At 66.3% G+C, this 14,720-nt stretch overlaps 2 protein-coding genes across 2 annotated transcripts; both read right to left on the reverse strand.

Moving 5' to 3' along the window:
* Positions 1-2,619: 2,619 nt before the first annotated feature.
* Positions 2,620-5,039, reverse strand: TNNI2 (troponin I2, fast skeletal type). Its single transcript, XM_065881314.1, has 8 exons — positions 5,027-5,039; positions 4,419-4,448; positions 4,241-4,247; positions 3,693-3,734; positions 3,467-3,595; positions 3,233-3,322; positions 2,958-3,134; positions 2,620-2,789 (listed from the first exon to the last, which is right to left on the reverse strand). Exons 2-8 carry the CDS (start codon positions 4,424-4,426, stop codon positions 2,694-2,696), a joined length of 549 nt encoding a protein of 182 aa, XP_065737386.1. The 5' UTR covers positions 4,427-4,448; positions 5,027-5,039; the 3' UTR covers positions 2,620-2,693.
* Positions 5,040-6,578: 1,539 nt separating this feature from the next.
* Positions 6,579-8,678, reverse strand: SYT8 (synaptotagmin 8). The gene is given in 10 exon segments (XM_065882784.1): positions 6,579-6,661; positions 6,664-6,802; positions 6,904-7,037; positions 7,132-7,257; positions 7,341-7,470; positions 7,539-7,706; positions 7,831-7,930; positions 8,305-8,431; positions 8,434-8,469; positions 8,585-8,678. Coding segments are annotated over 10 exon segments (1,137 nt in total).
* Between the last annotated feature and the right edge of the window lie 6,042 nt (positions 8,679-14,720).

A 14,720-nucleotide genomic window follows, 5' to 3' on the forward strand; every position in this document is an offset into this window, starting at 1 on the left:
TCCTCTACTCCTAAGGCCCTCGTGGCCTGTTTTCTGAAACTGGAGCCGCCCTCTCCCCTGACCACAGTGCCGACACCAACCTCAGTCTAGCGGACATGAAACACCACCGTCATCTCACCGGCCAGTCTGTGTCCTTGTGACCGGCTCCCCTCGGTGACTTTGTTTTCTGTTTGTTCTGCCCACTTTCTTTCTGGCTCACCGAGAGGGTGCAGGCCCTTATGCACCGGCTGTCTCTGTGGTCAGCCATTCCTCCCAGAGACCTGGTCCCTTCCTGGAGGACAGTGTAGGGACCAAGGCCCGGGGGCCCAGGCGCACTCGCAGGGGCAGGCCGGGGAGAGAGCTGAGGGCACAATCCCGCATACGCCCCGCACCACGCAGGAGCATGCCCGCCAGCGTCGCCTGCCACCGCAGTCCAGCCAAGCCACATGCCCCGGGGCTTCCTGTGTCTGCGTTCCCTCCCTGACCTCCAGCATCACCCACAGAGTGGGCCGTGTCCCCTGCACCTTTGCTGCCCTCCTTCTGCTGCCCTGCGTCCAGCTCGCGCCCTCCAGGGGTTGCTGTCTCGCTCCGTCCTTTGTCAGGGACGTCGTCCAGTACTCACGTCTGAGGACGCCCAGACCCCATCTCCAGCCCGGACCCCTGCACCCAGCTGTTTGTGCCTGGGAACTGCCACGTTCCCCAGCCCCCCAAAATCTCAGCCCAAAGCCAGCCCCTCACCTGCCCCAGGCTCCTGCCCTGGAGAACAGCCCTCCGCCCTCTCCCCTTCAGCACAGGCCTGGGTGCCCCTTCTCCCTCGTCCACCAAGTCCCGGGGGCTCCGCCTCTCGAATCTCTCTCCATCCACCACCGCCTTCCACCCACCCCAGGAGGTGACAGTGGCCCCTCTCCCCTCTCCCACCTCCAGCCTCCACCGTTCTCCACCCTGCAGAGCTCTTTCTAGAAGGTGCTGGACTATGCACTTGCCCAGAATTGCCCCATTCAGCTCCACGTCCACACGGCTGCAGGGACTCCGAGGTCACCCAGCAAGGGCAGTGGCAGAGGGGCGCAGAGGGGCGTGGAGCCAGGCCGAGCGGCGCTGGCCAGGTGTTTCCGCCTTGGTTTGCTTTGCACGGCCCTCTTTCACTTCACTCATTCATTGGAAAATGGAACAAGCACCCGTAAGTCCACTGTTCTGCCCAAGAATTACAACATCATCTCCCAAACCTACTTCTGCTTCCGTGTTTCCACCCCACCTGTCCCCGGCTTGGCCCCCACCCCGGGGGATCACTGGAGTTCTGTGTTTGACATTCCCTTGCCTTTTGCAAAGAAGACCATTTTCCACATCTGACCGAGTTGGGTCCTGCCTGTGGGAACCGCATCCCTGGGATCCCTGCACCCGCCATGGCCCTGGGCATAGATTCGCGCTCCCTTTCCCGGCGCAGCTGCCCGGTTCACTTTGCCGGGTCCGAGGCAGGTACCGCCTCTATCACTGGCAGCTCTCACTGCCAAAACCCACTCGCTCCTTGAATTCACTGCCTGCCCTGCCTGCTCTGGACTTCGCATGGGCTGAGCCTCAGCCAGGAACGTCGAGGGGTCCCCTCTACCCTGCATCCGTGAGCGGGAAAGGCAGCCAAGGCACCAGGCCTGGGCCCGAGGGCCTGACGAGCCCAGCCAGGGCCTGTGGGGAGCTGCTCGAAGGATGGAGCTGACCTCTGGGCTGCCGCTGGGCCGGGGAACAGTACACTGGCCAAGGCCGGCGGGGCAGGCTGACGTCTGTCCCTTGAGGCTCAAGGCTCCGGCCCCGGCACATCAATCGCTGGGGCCTCTGGAGGGCAAGGGCAGGGTGGACAGCCACTCCATCAGGGGCGGCAGCCTGGCCTCCCCGGGCTCCCCACCAAAGATCTGAGCGCAGGACCTTGGCGGGCCACGGCATCATCCCTCACAGGGGAGGCTGACGGCGGCCTTGCTGTGACATTTGTGTCTGGGCCTGTCGGGCACATTGTCCCTTGATGTGTGGCGTGGGCCAGGGCGGGGGGCCGTGCAGAAGGGAGAAGCTAGCCCTCTCACTGGGCCCGGTGTCAGGCCAACTGGGCCTGTCATCAGTCTCCAGTGGGAGCACAGACCCTACCCGGCGTGCCCCTGCCCCATGCGCTCAAGACTCCCCAGAGGGCCAGCTGATCCAGGACTGCCCCGCGTGCCCCCTGGTGGCGGGGGCGGGGGGTCTGGGGAGGAGCAGCCTGGGAGGAAGGGGCTGCCCACAGAGCACGGGACACAGGCCCACGAGGCCCCTGCCTGGACTTGTGCCACAGGGACAGGGTCTCTGGGCCCTGTGGGGACCTTCATGGTGACAGTGACAATGGACCAATGGTCATCTAGGGAACTGGCTCTGACATGGCCCCGGGCACCTGTGTCCAAGCTTACAGGGTCTGACACCAACGTCACCAAGCAGCGGCAGGCGGCAGGCGGGTGGGTGGGGTCCCTGCCCTGGCAGTGGCCCTCCCAGCCCAGCCGAAGTCCCCCGAAGCCCGTGTGTGGCTCCTCCACCCCCAGCCCAGGGTCCCCGGTCTCAGAGGCCTTCGCACGGCGGCCCGTGGGCAGAGAGGCTGGGGCAGGGCCGGACCCGAGCAGAGCAGAGCAGTCGGGGGATTGGAATCCTTTATTGACAGGAGCCGAGCCCGACTCGGAGGGCCTCGGGCGGGAGCGGGCGGCGGCGGCCTAGGACTCGGACTCGAACATCTTCTTGCGGCCCTCCATGCCCGACTTTTCCTCGATGTTCTTCCTCCAGTCTCCCACGTCACGCAGGTCCCGCTCCTGCAGGGGCACCGGGAGAGGGCTCAGGCCCACCGCCTCCAGCCTCACTTCCCCTCCCAGTCCCCTCCTGGCAGACCCATCCGGGATCTGAGCCGGCCCGGCAGGCAGGGCGCGCGGTGGGGTCTGAGCCGGCCCGGCAGGCGGGGCGCGCGGTGGGGACCCTCCTACCTTCTCGGTTTCCTCCTTCTTGACCTGCTTGAGGTTGGCCCTGAGGTCCATGCACACCTTGTGCTTGGAGCCCAGCAGCGCCTTGAGCATAGCGTCGGCCGACATGCGCACCCTTCTCAGTGGGGGCCGCTTGAACTTGCCTCGCAGGTCGAACAGCTTCTGGTTCATGTCCTCCAGCTGCGGGGCGGGCAGCAAGGCTGGGCGGGAGGCGGCGGAGGCCGAGACCTCGCGGTCCGGGCGCCCCCCGCACCGTGCCCGCCTCCCCGGCCTCTCACCTCCTTGGTACTCTTCTGCACCTTCACCTCCATGTCGTACTTCTCCTCCTCGGCCACGTTGATCTTGGCGTGCAGCTGTTGGCAGAGCTCCTGGGTGGGGGGGGGGGTGCCGTGGGTGGGTGGGTGGCCTCCGCCCGCCCTGACCACCCTGCTTGCCCTCTGGACCGTGGGGGAGATGGGGCGGTGAGCAGGGCCTGCTGGGCGGGCGGGTGGGCGGGGTGGGGGCCTGGGTACCTGCACCTCGGCCATGGAGCCGGGAATGTGCAGGGGCGGGCAGTGCTCAGTCAGGTAGCTCTGCTTCTCCGTCTCCCGGCGGCTCTCCTCCTTCTCCAGCTCCGTGGCCGCGATCTGGAGCATGACGCTCTGGGGGGTTTGGGGGGGCGGGGGGTAGGCGGTGGTGAGGGGCTGCGGCACGCCAGCCTGCAGACGCCCGGGCGGCCCTCCCCGGGCCCGCACCTACCTTCAGGTGCTGTCTGCGGGCCGTGATGGCCCTGTTGCGCTTCTGCGGGGCAGGGAGAAGATGCGGGAGGGAGAGTCAGGGTCGGCGGGGCTCAGCCGTCCAGCCAGGGGGTCCTGCCCGAGGGGCGGCTGGGCCTGGGCCTGGTGGGGAGGCTGGGCCCAGGACACGGCACCGCACGGTGACCCTTTGCCCCGGTGGCCCTTCGGGTTGGGAGGACTGGGGTCGGGAGAAGGGGCTGTGCTTCTGCGGCAGGGGGATGCTGGCGGGGCCCAGGAGGCGGGGGAGGGGATGCAGCCCTCAGAAAGAAGAAGCGAGTCCCGGTGAGCAGGCCGCAGCCGCACTTCCCCTGCTCCGGGAGCACTGGGGCTCCAGGCAGCCACTTCCTGTTTGTCAGTGTCTCCGCTGGGGGAGGTGGGGGTGCGGTGAGGCATTTTCACAGAAGGGGGAGGGCTGGGCGGCCTCCCTGGGCCTTGGGACTCCGACCTCTGCCCTCTCCTGAGTTGGGGGGTCCCACCCCCTCCATGTTTCACCCCCAAGCAGGTACTCACCTCGTCACTGTCCCAGGGGGGCAGGTGGGGGGGGGAGAGAGAAGAGAGGTTAGGGCCCTGCCACGGGGCTGTGTGATGGGGCGGGCGGGAGGTGGCCTGGCGGGGAGATGCGGAGACCCTCGCCCATTGGGGAGTGGGGTGGGCAGCAGGGGCACCGGGCTTGGGGGGCTACACTTACTCGCCCATCTTGAGGTCCTGGGCTTAGAGCCTGTGGGAGGGAAAGGGGAGGGGTGTTAGGGCCCCGGCCCAGGACCCCAGCTCTGGGGGTGCAGCGCCTCGCCCCACACATTAACCCCCCCGCAGCCCCGCCCAGCCCCCACCTCCTTGGGGTTCACTTCTTGGAATTCCCCGGGGGAGGGGAGGAGTAAGAGGAAAGTGTTCCCAAAATGTCCGAGGCGGGCCTGGAGTCGCTGCAGCTGTCCCCGAGGGAGGGGCGGTCCGGCCATCGCAGGTGCGGCGGGAGCGACCAGTTATTTTTAGCTCTGCTCTTTCAGCTTCTGCCCCAAGTGCATATAAGAAACGACCCGCCAGTTGGGCCTGGGGTCCCTCAATCCGTAAAACCCCCTTCCCGTGTCCCAGAGGTGAGGCCTGGCCGTCGGGGTGCTGCCCGGGGCCCCTTCGCCACCCCAGCCTGCCTCTGGATGCATCTCCCTCTCGCCCCCTGCTCCGTGGAAGACCCCCAGAGAGGCTGCTGGCGGCGGCCCTGGCCCCCAGGCCCCCGCCCCGGGAAGTCTTCCTGCAAGCGAGCTCCAGCAGTGCCTGTCCCGACCTCCGGGCCGGCCTCACCTCGCGTCCGGGCGGCAGCGCTGGGGAGTTGGGCTGGTGGGCCCAGGGGGAGGGGTATAAATGGCCTCCCCCAGGCTGGGCCCCTGCTCAGAAAGGGCATGGAGCCCTCCTCAGACCAATGGGGGCACAGGGACCTCCCCACCTGCCCAGGCTGCCTGGCCCGGCCCAGCCGCGTGCCGCCATCCAGGCCAAGAAGTCTCGGTTGTGGGGGGGGGCGGGGGGGGCGGTGATGAGGTTGGGTTGGTCTATTTAGGGCTCAGTGATGACTTCGAGATGCCTCCCTTGTATCTTACAAGGAGCCTGAGGACAGGACGACGGCCTCGTCAGCCGTGGCGCACAGCTCAGGGGTCAGCCATGGGGTCACTCCGGCCCGGCCCCACCTGTTCTGAGTCAGGATCCACACTGCTTTCCTCGGCTTCCCCAGGGCTCCAGGCCCCTCGGGGAACAGCAGCTGCCTCGCACTCTGCTTCTTATTGCCCCCTCCAACCCAGCAGGCGTCTCGGGCATGAGCTGGCCATGTCCTCCTGTCCCCAAGCTGGCCCGGGGCAAGGCCGGACCCCCAAACACGGCCTCTGGGGCCTGAGGCAGTGGCCAGGGTCTGTGGGGCAGGGCTTCCCTCCATGGGCGTGATCCCAGCTTCCCACCCAGGAGCAGGATGGGGGGTGCCTGGACGGACGTGCAGCCTTGCCTGGACCACCCTGCCCGCGGGCCAGCTCCCTGCACAGCTCAGAACACATCCTTCAAACCCAGGATTTCGGCGCCACCCACCTGGGAACCTCTCCCTGACCCGAGGGGGCCTGGGGCCCGCCTGGCTGCCCCAGGCAGGCCCGGCACTGCCCTTCTCACCCCGGTCCAGGCCTGCGCCCCCTGCCCGGGCCCCCACCCAGCAGAGGCATCCGGATAACCATGACTTGGCACCCTCTGAGCTGGGGTGCATGGCCCCAGCCCTGCCGGCTTCTCGGGCCATGGGGAGGGTCAGGGAGAGCTAAAGCCGTCCAGATGTGTGGGGATTAGAGCTGCTTTCCGGGCCAGGCTGAGCCCCCAAAGGCCTGGGGCGGCTTCTGAAGGCATCTACTGCCCCCTGCTGCTCATGAAGGGGACGCCCCACAGTCACCATCTGGAGGGTTTGGGGACCCCTCGGGCGCTGGGGCGGTCCCTGTGATTGGGTTCCTCTCTGTCCACTGTCACCGTCCCCCAAGTATCTCCCACTTGCCCACTGTGTCCCCAGGGGCCCGTCCCTCACTCTCCAGCTGCTACCGATGGGGAGGGCTTCCCATCTCCCAGTATCGTCCCCCTTGGGCCAGGAAGGGCCCCTTCACCCTCACTCAGGGGTCAGGCATGGGTCAGAGCCCTCAGGGCCTGGCTGAGCCTGGAGAGGAGACCCTCTCCTTGTCCTTGGCGATGTCGGTGGAGCCCCTGACCCTGCTGTGTCCACGGGGCTCAGGAAGGACTCACAGCCATGGGTGAGAAGGCGTTTATTATGGTGGGCCCCCAGGGCAGCCTGCACGGGACCCGTGGCCCAGCCCAGGGAGACCGAGGGCCGGGGCTGCTTTCAGGAGCCAGGCAAGGGCAGGCGCAGGTGGGGCTGCAAGGCCAGGGCCCGGTCCACCTCCCTGGCCGGCTGCAGGCGGTGCTGGGCCGACAGGCATGGGCCAGCATGTCTGCCCAGTGCTGTAGGGGTTGACCAGAGTCCCGGGCGCCCAGCAGAACCTTGCTCACGGGCTTGGCCTAGAACTGAGGGCCCCAGGCCCAGACGGCCAGCACCAGAGCCACACTCTGGGTAGAGGCAGGCAGAGGTGCGGTGGGAGGGGGAGAAAGATAGACGTCAGTTTGGCCCTGAGCGAGGTTCCACCCTCCCCCTCCTCCAGGCAGCCCACCTGGATCTGGCTGAAAGGCACAAGGAAGGTGAAGGTCTCGTTGAAGTAAGGGGTGGCCATGCCCTTCCTGGCAGATGTCTTTCTCTTCTTCCACTTCCTCTGGTTCGGCACAAGCTGGACCTTCACATAGGGCTCTGGGCAAGTGAAAGGAGTCATAGGACGTCCCAGGTCTGAGGGCTGAGCACAGGGTTCCCTCCATCCATGTGGAGGGGCAGGTCCGGCTCTCGCCTGCCAGAACCGGGCTCAGGCCTCGGGCCTCCAGCACGACCACGGTCAGCCGGCCCGAGCCGGGCACGTACTGGAGCGAGAAGCATACCTCCCCCAACTGCTTGGGCTGCGGGCAGCAAGAAGGGCCTCAGCTTCCCCGCCGGGCACACCGGGCAGGGCGGGACTGGAGCCCGGGGGTCAGCAGGCTCACCTCGCCGTGCTGGGCGGGCCCAGGGGGTGCCAGAGCTCCAGGACGGGCTGCGGATCCACGGTGCCCAGCGGCAGCTCGTGCTGGGAGAAGAGCTTGTAGTCTAAAATCTGCACCCGCAGGGCGGTCTGGGGCAGCTCCACGGGGGGGACCTGTGGGGAAGGGTGTGAGCGGCCCCCACTGCCCAGCCCAGGCCCCTGGCCACCCAGCCTCGACTCACGTGGAAGGAGCAGGTCTCTTCGAACGTGGGGCAGAGGGTACCACGGTGCACCTTCGTCTCGTGCCTGCACCCGGCCTCATGGGAGAGGCTGACGCGGGCGTAGGGGTCCGCCGTGCCGCCTGGGCCCCAGGGCCTCAGGTCTGCTGCCTGCCTGAGGCCCACCTTGATCTAGGAGCCAGGGGGTGTTTCAGCCAGGGCCCCCTTCCTGGTCAGCCCCGCACCACCCAGCACCCAGTGCCCACTCTTCCCCCATCGCCCCTCCAAAATCCCGCACGTCCTCGGGGCCCCTCACCTCCTGGCTTCCAAAGTCGTACTCCACGGACAGCTGCAGGCACTCCCACTACTGGGGCCCCCCAGGGCCAGGCTCCACCTTATCCACATCTGGCTGCACCCGGGTGGTATCACAGGGGCTGGCGACAGGTGCTGCTGGGACCGTGCCCCCATCAGAGCCCCGGCGTCCCAGGCAGCGGGTCCATGATGGGTCAAACCTCCAGGCCAGGGCACCAGAAGGGCTCACATCCCAGCTCAGCTCCGCGGGACCGGCCGTAACTGCCCCGAGTCCACCCCTCTGCCACTGCCCTCCTCCAGAACTGCTGTGGCTCCCGCAGCCCACGCCCTCCCTCACCTTGTTCATCGCCTCGCCAGCCAGGTGGCCCCCCCGCCTCCGCTCTGGGCAGACCAGACCATGCTGGGGGCTGAGCTCGCCCCCGAGCCTGGACCTTGGGCTGCCTCCCGGCACTGGCCCAGCTGGTGCCCGCTTCTCACCAGGTGCGTGTTGATGGTGCTGCGGGCACTGCCCAGGCCCACGGCCTCCTCGTCTCTGGGCTCCTTCCTGTGGCGGCCGCAGCAGCAGCAGAAGACGGCACAGAGCAGGCAGGAAACAACGAGGACGCAGCCACGACCGCGGTGGCTATGAGCGCCCAGCGGAGCCCTGGGGGCGGGGTGGGGGGAGCACAGAGATGGGCCTGAGAGGCATCCATGGACAGCGGCTGCCACCCGCCCAGCCAGGCCATCCCCACTCCCCTTCCAGAGGTCCCAAAACTCACAGGGGATCCGGGCGACCAGGTCCGGAATGAGCCCGGGTAGAGCCGTGGAGCCCGCCGGGGCCCGGGCGCTGTGGGGGCCTGGGGGGCGACTCATCTCCTCTCACTGCTGGCCTGGAGCAAGTGGCCGGGGCAGCCAGGTCACTTGTGAGGGTGGCCCCTTGGGCCCCTGCCTACCTTCCCATCTGCCCAGCAGAAGCCAGCTCAGTCTGCCTGGGCAAGGAGGCAGCCCGGGGCGGCCGGGGCGAGGGCTCCGAATGGCCCCGACGGTAGGGGGGGCGCTGGGCCTTGGCCAAGGTGCGGGCTGAGCTGCTGCAGGCCTGGCCTCCTACCACGTCCCCTAGCGCCCAGCCAGGCGGGCCAGGCCTCGCAGAGGAGACCTCTGTCTCCTCCCCGCAGGGCCTCTCCCTCCAGGAAGACCCCTCCCTCCTGACCTCTCTCCCTGGACCCCGGGCCCTCCTGGGGGTTGCCGCTGGGGTCCCATCCCGGCACCCCCACCCCGACCGCGGGCCCACCATGGTTTGCCACTGACATAGGTGGAGAGCGTTTACATGTGGGGTCCCGGCCCTGGAGCAACTGGGAGCCTGGGGATGGAGGCCCTGAGGGGTAGGGGCTCTGCTAGGGTCATGGGGGACGGGAGGGTTGAGGAGTGGGGTCGGCTGCCTGTGGAAATTCCGTGCAAGCAAGTCCGCGCTGAAGGTGCATTCCTGGCGCCCGGGAGGACGGTGAGGTGGGGGCAGGCAGGGGCGGGTGTGGCTGGGAGCAGCCAGAACACTCCTGCCTACTACCTGCCCCGCTGCCCTTCAGAGCTCCGCCTGCTTGCTCGGGGTGGGAAGGAGGGTGGGCCCAGCTTGGCTGCACCCCGGGGCCCCCGGCTCAGCCTGCACGCTGGGACCCCGGGCCCACGGCTAGTCTCTGTGGCTCAGCCTCCCCCGGCCGCCCTTCTTCCCAGGAGCGCGGGCAGCCAGGTCACAAGGACCGAGCCCGGGCCCCAGTCCAGGAATAACCAGGCACCAGAGCCCGATTCCTGCCCCTCTGCGCTCCCTGCCCACCCGCATGCCAGCGTGGGGAGGGACCGAAGCAGCCCCACCGTGATCTCAGAGACCCCACCCCAGCCCCCGTGCACACAGCATAAATGCCCCACTGCCAGCACCAAGCCAACCTGCTTGCAGGAGGGACCACAGCTCAAAGCAGGGGGCCCAGGCCCCAGCTCGGCCTCCCCTTCCCTCGCAAACGCGCGTGTCTTGTCCCCCTGAGGTCTTTGGAGGAAAAGCCATCTGAGGCTCGCAGCAGGGCAGAGGCCAGGCCGGGGGCGTCCACACACGCAATGAAGGGACGTCAAGGCGGCCTGTGCACCAGCCCTGGCTCAGAAGGAAGGCCCGGCTTGCTCTACTGCCTGCTGCAGCCGACTTAAAGTTCTAACCATTTGGAACTAGAGGCTGTACGTTTCCTGCCTGGGCCCCACAAATTATGGAGCGGGTTCTGGCTGGGGGGCCACCGGGCGAGGCCCCTGTGGTGCGGTGGGGTGCACTCAGGGGACTCACAGGTGTCTCAGCCGCCCCTCTGGCCACTGCCCACCCTCCTCCCAAGGACACTCCCAGGTCAGCTGGTAGAGCGCCCCTGGTGGCGGCTGGTGGCATGGGCTGGCCTGAGAAGCGACGGTGCGCAGGGGTCCCTGGAGCATCCCAGAGGTCAGGGCAGAGAGGCCCGGCTGCCCCTGTGGGATTGAAAGCCCATCTTCATTTGTTGAAATGTCAGTCTAGGTGTGCTCTGGAATTAAAATAGCTTCAGTCGAGATTCTTACGGTTGAGAATGTGGGGTCAGTTGTCATTTGTCTTCACAGAACTTCCATCTGTGCATGCACGCACGTGTGCACGCCTGTACCTGCGTGTGCTTGTGTGTGCACGCCTCTGCACGTGTGTGTGTATACATGTGTGGGCATGTGTGTACCTCTCCCCGCACCCCTGCTCGGTTAGTGTCCTGTTCTTGGCTTGGCTGGGGTGCAGTGGGCATCGAGTCACAGGAATTTGGTGCTGCTGGCTTGGCGGGATTCCCAGGCCAGCCTGGTGAAGGTTGAGCCCCAGAAACACAGGGGGTGCCTGGGAGCTGACCCGAGAGGACCCTGGATCCCTAGGCATACCAGCCACAAGCAATGGGGGGCCCTGAAGCCTGGGGAGGTGCGGGGTCCCTCAGGACTGCCCTGTCCCCGTGGTGGTGAGGGTTCCGGCTGGCACACCGCCACCAGGTGGCGCCGTCTGCCCCACTGGCCCCAGCTACGCCACCGTCCAGCCTCCAGGCCCCCCGCTCCTGGAGGAAACTTGCAGGAGCCCCCCCCACCCCCACCCCCGGCAGGCAGGTGCCCCAGGGGCAGCCCTCCAGGTCCTGTGAGGGCTGCCCGGTTCTCCCTGTCCCCGTGCCATGCCTCTGGAAGCTCTCCTGGCCTGGTCCACCCCTGGGTGGGACCTCCTGTGCCCACCCCTCAGACGGCAGGAGGTCCCTCCTGGGGTCTACTTTCTGTGGGCCAGCTGGGGAAAAACCTCCAGGTGCTAAGGCTGCTCTTCCCAGGAAAGGGGGACAGGCATCCTTCCTAAATGGAGCCCCAGTCCCCAGCCACCTCCTCCGGGGCTCCCTCCCACCTGCTCCACTCTCGCTTCGGGCAGGACGGCCTCCTTCTCACCCCCTCCCACCCCCTGCCCATCCTACTTGGCCTTGGAGACGTGAGTGAGCTCCACCCCTCCAGGAAGCCCTCCCTGCTCACTCTGGGCCCTGGCCCTCCGACCTGCCGACCTGCCGACCTGCCGGAGTTATGCTGGATTCCACCCTGCACCCTCCCCAGTCAGGAATGCCAGCTCTCCCAGGGGGAGGGCCTTCCCTGTCAGCTGGGTACCTATCAAAGCAGTGCTGACTGACCCCTTCCCCCTTTGGTCTAACTGGAATTTTTTATGCTTTGATAGGACCAAGTTTCTTGGGGCCTCCCTCTGAAAGAGCAAGATGCCCCCAAGTGTTGGGGTTGGCAGCCCCCCGCAGGTGTCACACACTCTCACCTGACGCCTGCACTTCCTGTGCCCCCACCCTGGCCTCCAGGCCTTCCTCCCCGGACACTGGGCACTGGATCCCGTGCTCGGAGCCTGTGGCTTTGCTTGGCCTCTAGTGACCAGGGAAACTCTCCTTGGTGGGGGGAGGGGGGGGCAGGGCTTCGGGCCATCAGGAGTCGGGGAACTCCCTTGGGAGGAGGGCCCCTCCTGAGACCGGAGCACCCAGCGTCTCGGCCCGGGGGCCCCCCTGCAGGGGTCCCCTGGGACTGGGGCATCTGGAGCCCTCCTAGAGGCCTTAGCAGAGGAGGTACTGGCCCATCTGAGCTGACCTTTGGGTGAAGCAGAGGGAGGGAGGTGGGGCTGGACTCGGTTCGTGAAGGTTCTACACCCCAAGGCGGGGGGAGGTGTTCCGAGTCACAGGGACATCTGGGTTTGGAGGGGCCCAGCTCTGAGTGGCCCACCCAGGTCAGGGTGTCTCTCCAAACCCATTATCAACGGACGGCCCGCCGCGGGGTGGGTTAATGGCTAGCCAGCCTGCAGGACTCGTCGGGCAGGACTCCCGGGAGACTCAGCCCAGGTTGAGGCTGCTTTGGGGACGTGACAGGTGGGATGTGCACACGTGCTGGTCACGCGTGGCTCTGGGGACGCGTGTTCCCCTAAAAAGGGCCTGGGTCCCTCTGCTCATCGCACCCAGACACGGGGGTTTAGAAGAGGCAGCTAAACAGTCCTGGGGCGCAGAGGAGGCCTGTGGCAGGGCAGCGGGCATGCCGGCTCCCGCGCTGCGGGAGTGAGGTGCGTGGGTGGGCGTGATGGGGGCGCACGGGCGGCGGGATCCAGCCCGCAGCGCGTTTGCCCTGCATGCGACTCTCCCCAGCCTGACTGTGTAGGGCCTTTGTGCCTTTCCCCAGATCCGGGCGCCTCCGTGGCGAGACGGGCGTCTGAGGTTCCAGGGCAGGAAGGGGAAAACCAAACAGAGCTGGCAGCCCCAGGCCAGCCCCAGGCCAGCCCTGCGGCCCCCGAGACGGCGGCTTGGCAGCCAAGAGCCACATGGAGACCCTGGCGGGGCTCCTGGACAGGGATGCTTCCTTTGAGGTTGCTTGGGGAATGTTTGAGGTTGGAACTCATGGCAGTCACCGGCTTGGGGGAGCCGGGAGCTGCTGGCAAGGAACCGTGAGACGTGCTGGGACGGCACGCGTGCACCCTGCCCGCGCTGACCCGGCTGCCACATCCCGCTCAGCTGGGGCGCCCTGTGTAGCGGGGCCCGGGAGCGGGCGCTCGGCCTGCCACAGTCTCCGAGGACTGGGGCACCCCATGCCCACTCACCAGGTCCCAGCCTGTGCGTGCCTCAGGCTCACCGTGCCCTCTTCATCCGAGCACCTGTGCCCCATCGTTGGAGTGTTGGGGGACCTGTACACATCATGTGGACTTCTGAGGAGCCTGCGCCCTGTCACCCGTGTGAGCACCCTCCTCTGAGTGTCGGTATCGCAGTGCTGGTTCCCTGAGCTTCTCTCCATCTTCCGGAGGTCTGCCTGGTGGCTGCGAGTCTGGATCTCCATGGGATGCAAATCCCTCTTCTTGGAGTATCTGCGTGAATTATACCCCATTCACCTGGAGACTGGGGGAACACATACCCCATCGTCTGGCTGCACGTGTAGTGTGTAAGCCATTCACCAGCACTCACGTCAGAGACCTGGGGTTCTCCGTGACCCAGGCCTCAGGGTCCCTCCTGGGGCCGCTTGCACCCTCCCCGCTTTGACTGCCTCTCCCAAGGGCCTCTGGGACCCTGCTGGCCGGGACCTGGTTCCTCTGCACCTTTGGGTGCACCCATTCACCTTCTCTTGCGGTATCTATTCATCGGGGCACCCCTGCTGTCAGAGCATCTTTTCCCCACTCCTGCGGATACCTGGAGACACACCTGACCATCTGAACTTCCGGCAGCCTCTCGCCTCGTACCCAAGGTGCCGGGGGCATGCTCCCCGCTAGTCTGGACACCAGGACTCTGTTCTGTGGTCACCTGGTTCCTGGAAAGTCTGTACCCATTTGTGGGGCTCCTGGGTGCTGAATGCCCCCTGACACGTCTCACATAGGCCTGAGTGCCAGGTCAGGGCCCGCGGCCTCGCTGCTGTGGTTTTGGATGTCCTGTGCCCCATCCACCCCTCCCCGCCACCCCCACCCCCATGTGTATCCCGTTCATCCTTGTCTCTATGTGCTATTCATTCCCAAGCTGGGCACCTGCAGCCCTACGGCCAGGTGTCTGGGGCTGTACCTATGCTTCCCAAGAGCTGGACCCCCACCCAACACATGTCTGGGTCCTACCCCATGAGTCTGGGTGTGTGGGTCCTGTACCCCACTAGTGGAGTATCTGGGTCCTGTACCCCAATAGTTGGAGTGTCTGGGTCCAGTACCCCAATAGTTGGAGTGTCTGAGTCCTGTGCCCCATTAATTGGAGTGTCTGGGTCCTATACCTCCCATTAGTCTAAGTGTCTGGGTCCTATACCCCAATAATTGGACTGTGTCCTGTACCCCCATTAGTCTAAGTGCCTGGGTCCAGTACCCCAATAGTTGGAGTGTCTGGGTTCTGTACCCATTAGTGTGAATGTCTGGATCCTGGACCCCAATATTTGGAGTATCAGGGTCCTCTAACCCACTAGTGGAGTCTGAGGCCCCGTACCCCACTCTGCTCGGGAGTTGAATTGCCCAGTCCACAACCCCTTAAGATGCCTAGGGACACCTCAGTGACCGAGTCCTTGCAGGCTCTGTTCGTGGGGCCCTGGGGCGTGTACCCCATTCCCTGGAGAATGAGGGTGGCTTCCTCGTCATCCAGTCTTTGCCTTCTGTCACTCTGATGATCTATGCCCATCTGACTGAGAAACTGGGGGCCTGGCCCCCCACTTGTCTGGGCATCAGGGCAACGTGGACACAGCATCTGAGTTTCTGGGGGCCAGGGGTCCCAGGCACTGGAACCCTGGCCGAGACAGCCCAGCCCCATGAGACGAGCTGAGTCCCACTCCTCCACGTGAGGGTCTGGGGGCCCAGTCTCAGAATCTCAGATGGTGCCGCTGGCACCCCACCCCCCGAATTCTGTGTATGCAGGTCCTCAGGGG

Source organism: Phocoena phocoena, chromosome 8 (genome assembly GCF_963924675.1).
Source record: "Phocoena phocoena chromosome 8, mPhoPho1.1, whole genome shotgun sequence".
Taxonomy (NCBI): Eukaryota; Metazoa; Chordata; class Mammalia; order Artiodactyla; family Phocoenidae; genus Phocoena; species Phocoena phocoena.

What these genes read in the sequence shown, in the direction of transcription:
- TNNI2 (XM_065881314.1), bottom strand. An exon ending in CCCGCAGACAGCACCTGAAG is followed by an intron (nt 3,596 to 3,692) that starts GTAGGTGCGGGC and finishes CAAACCCCCCAG; the next exon opens with AGCGTCATGCTCCAGATCGC. An exon ending in GCTCCATGGCCGAGGTGCAG is followed by an intron (nt 3,323 to 3,466) that starts GTACCCAGGCCC and finishes CCCCCCACCCAG; the next exon opens with GAGCTCTGCCAACAGCTGCA.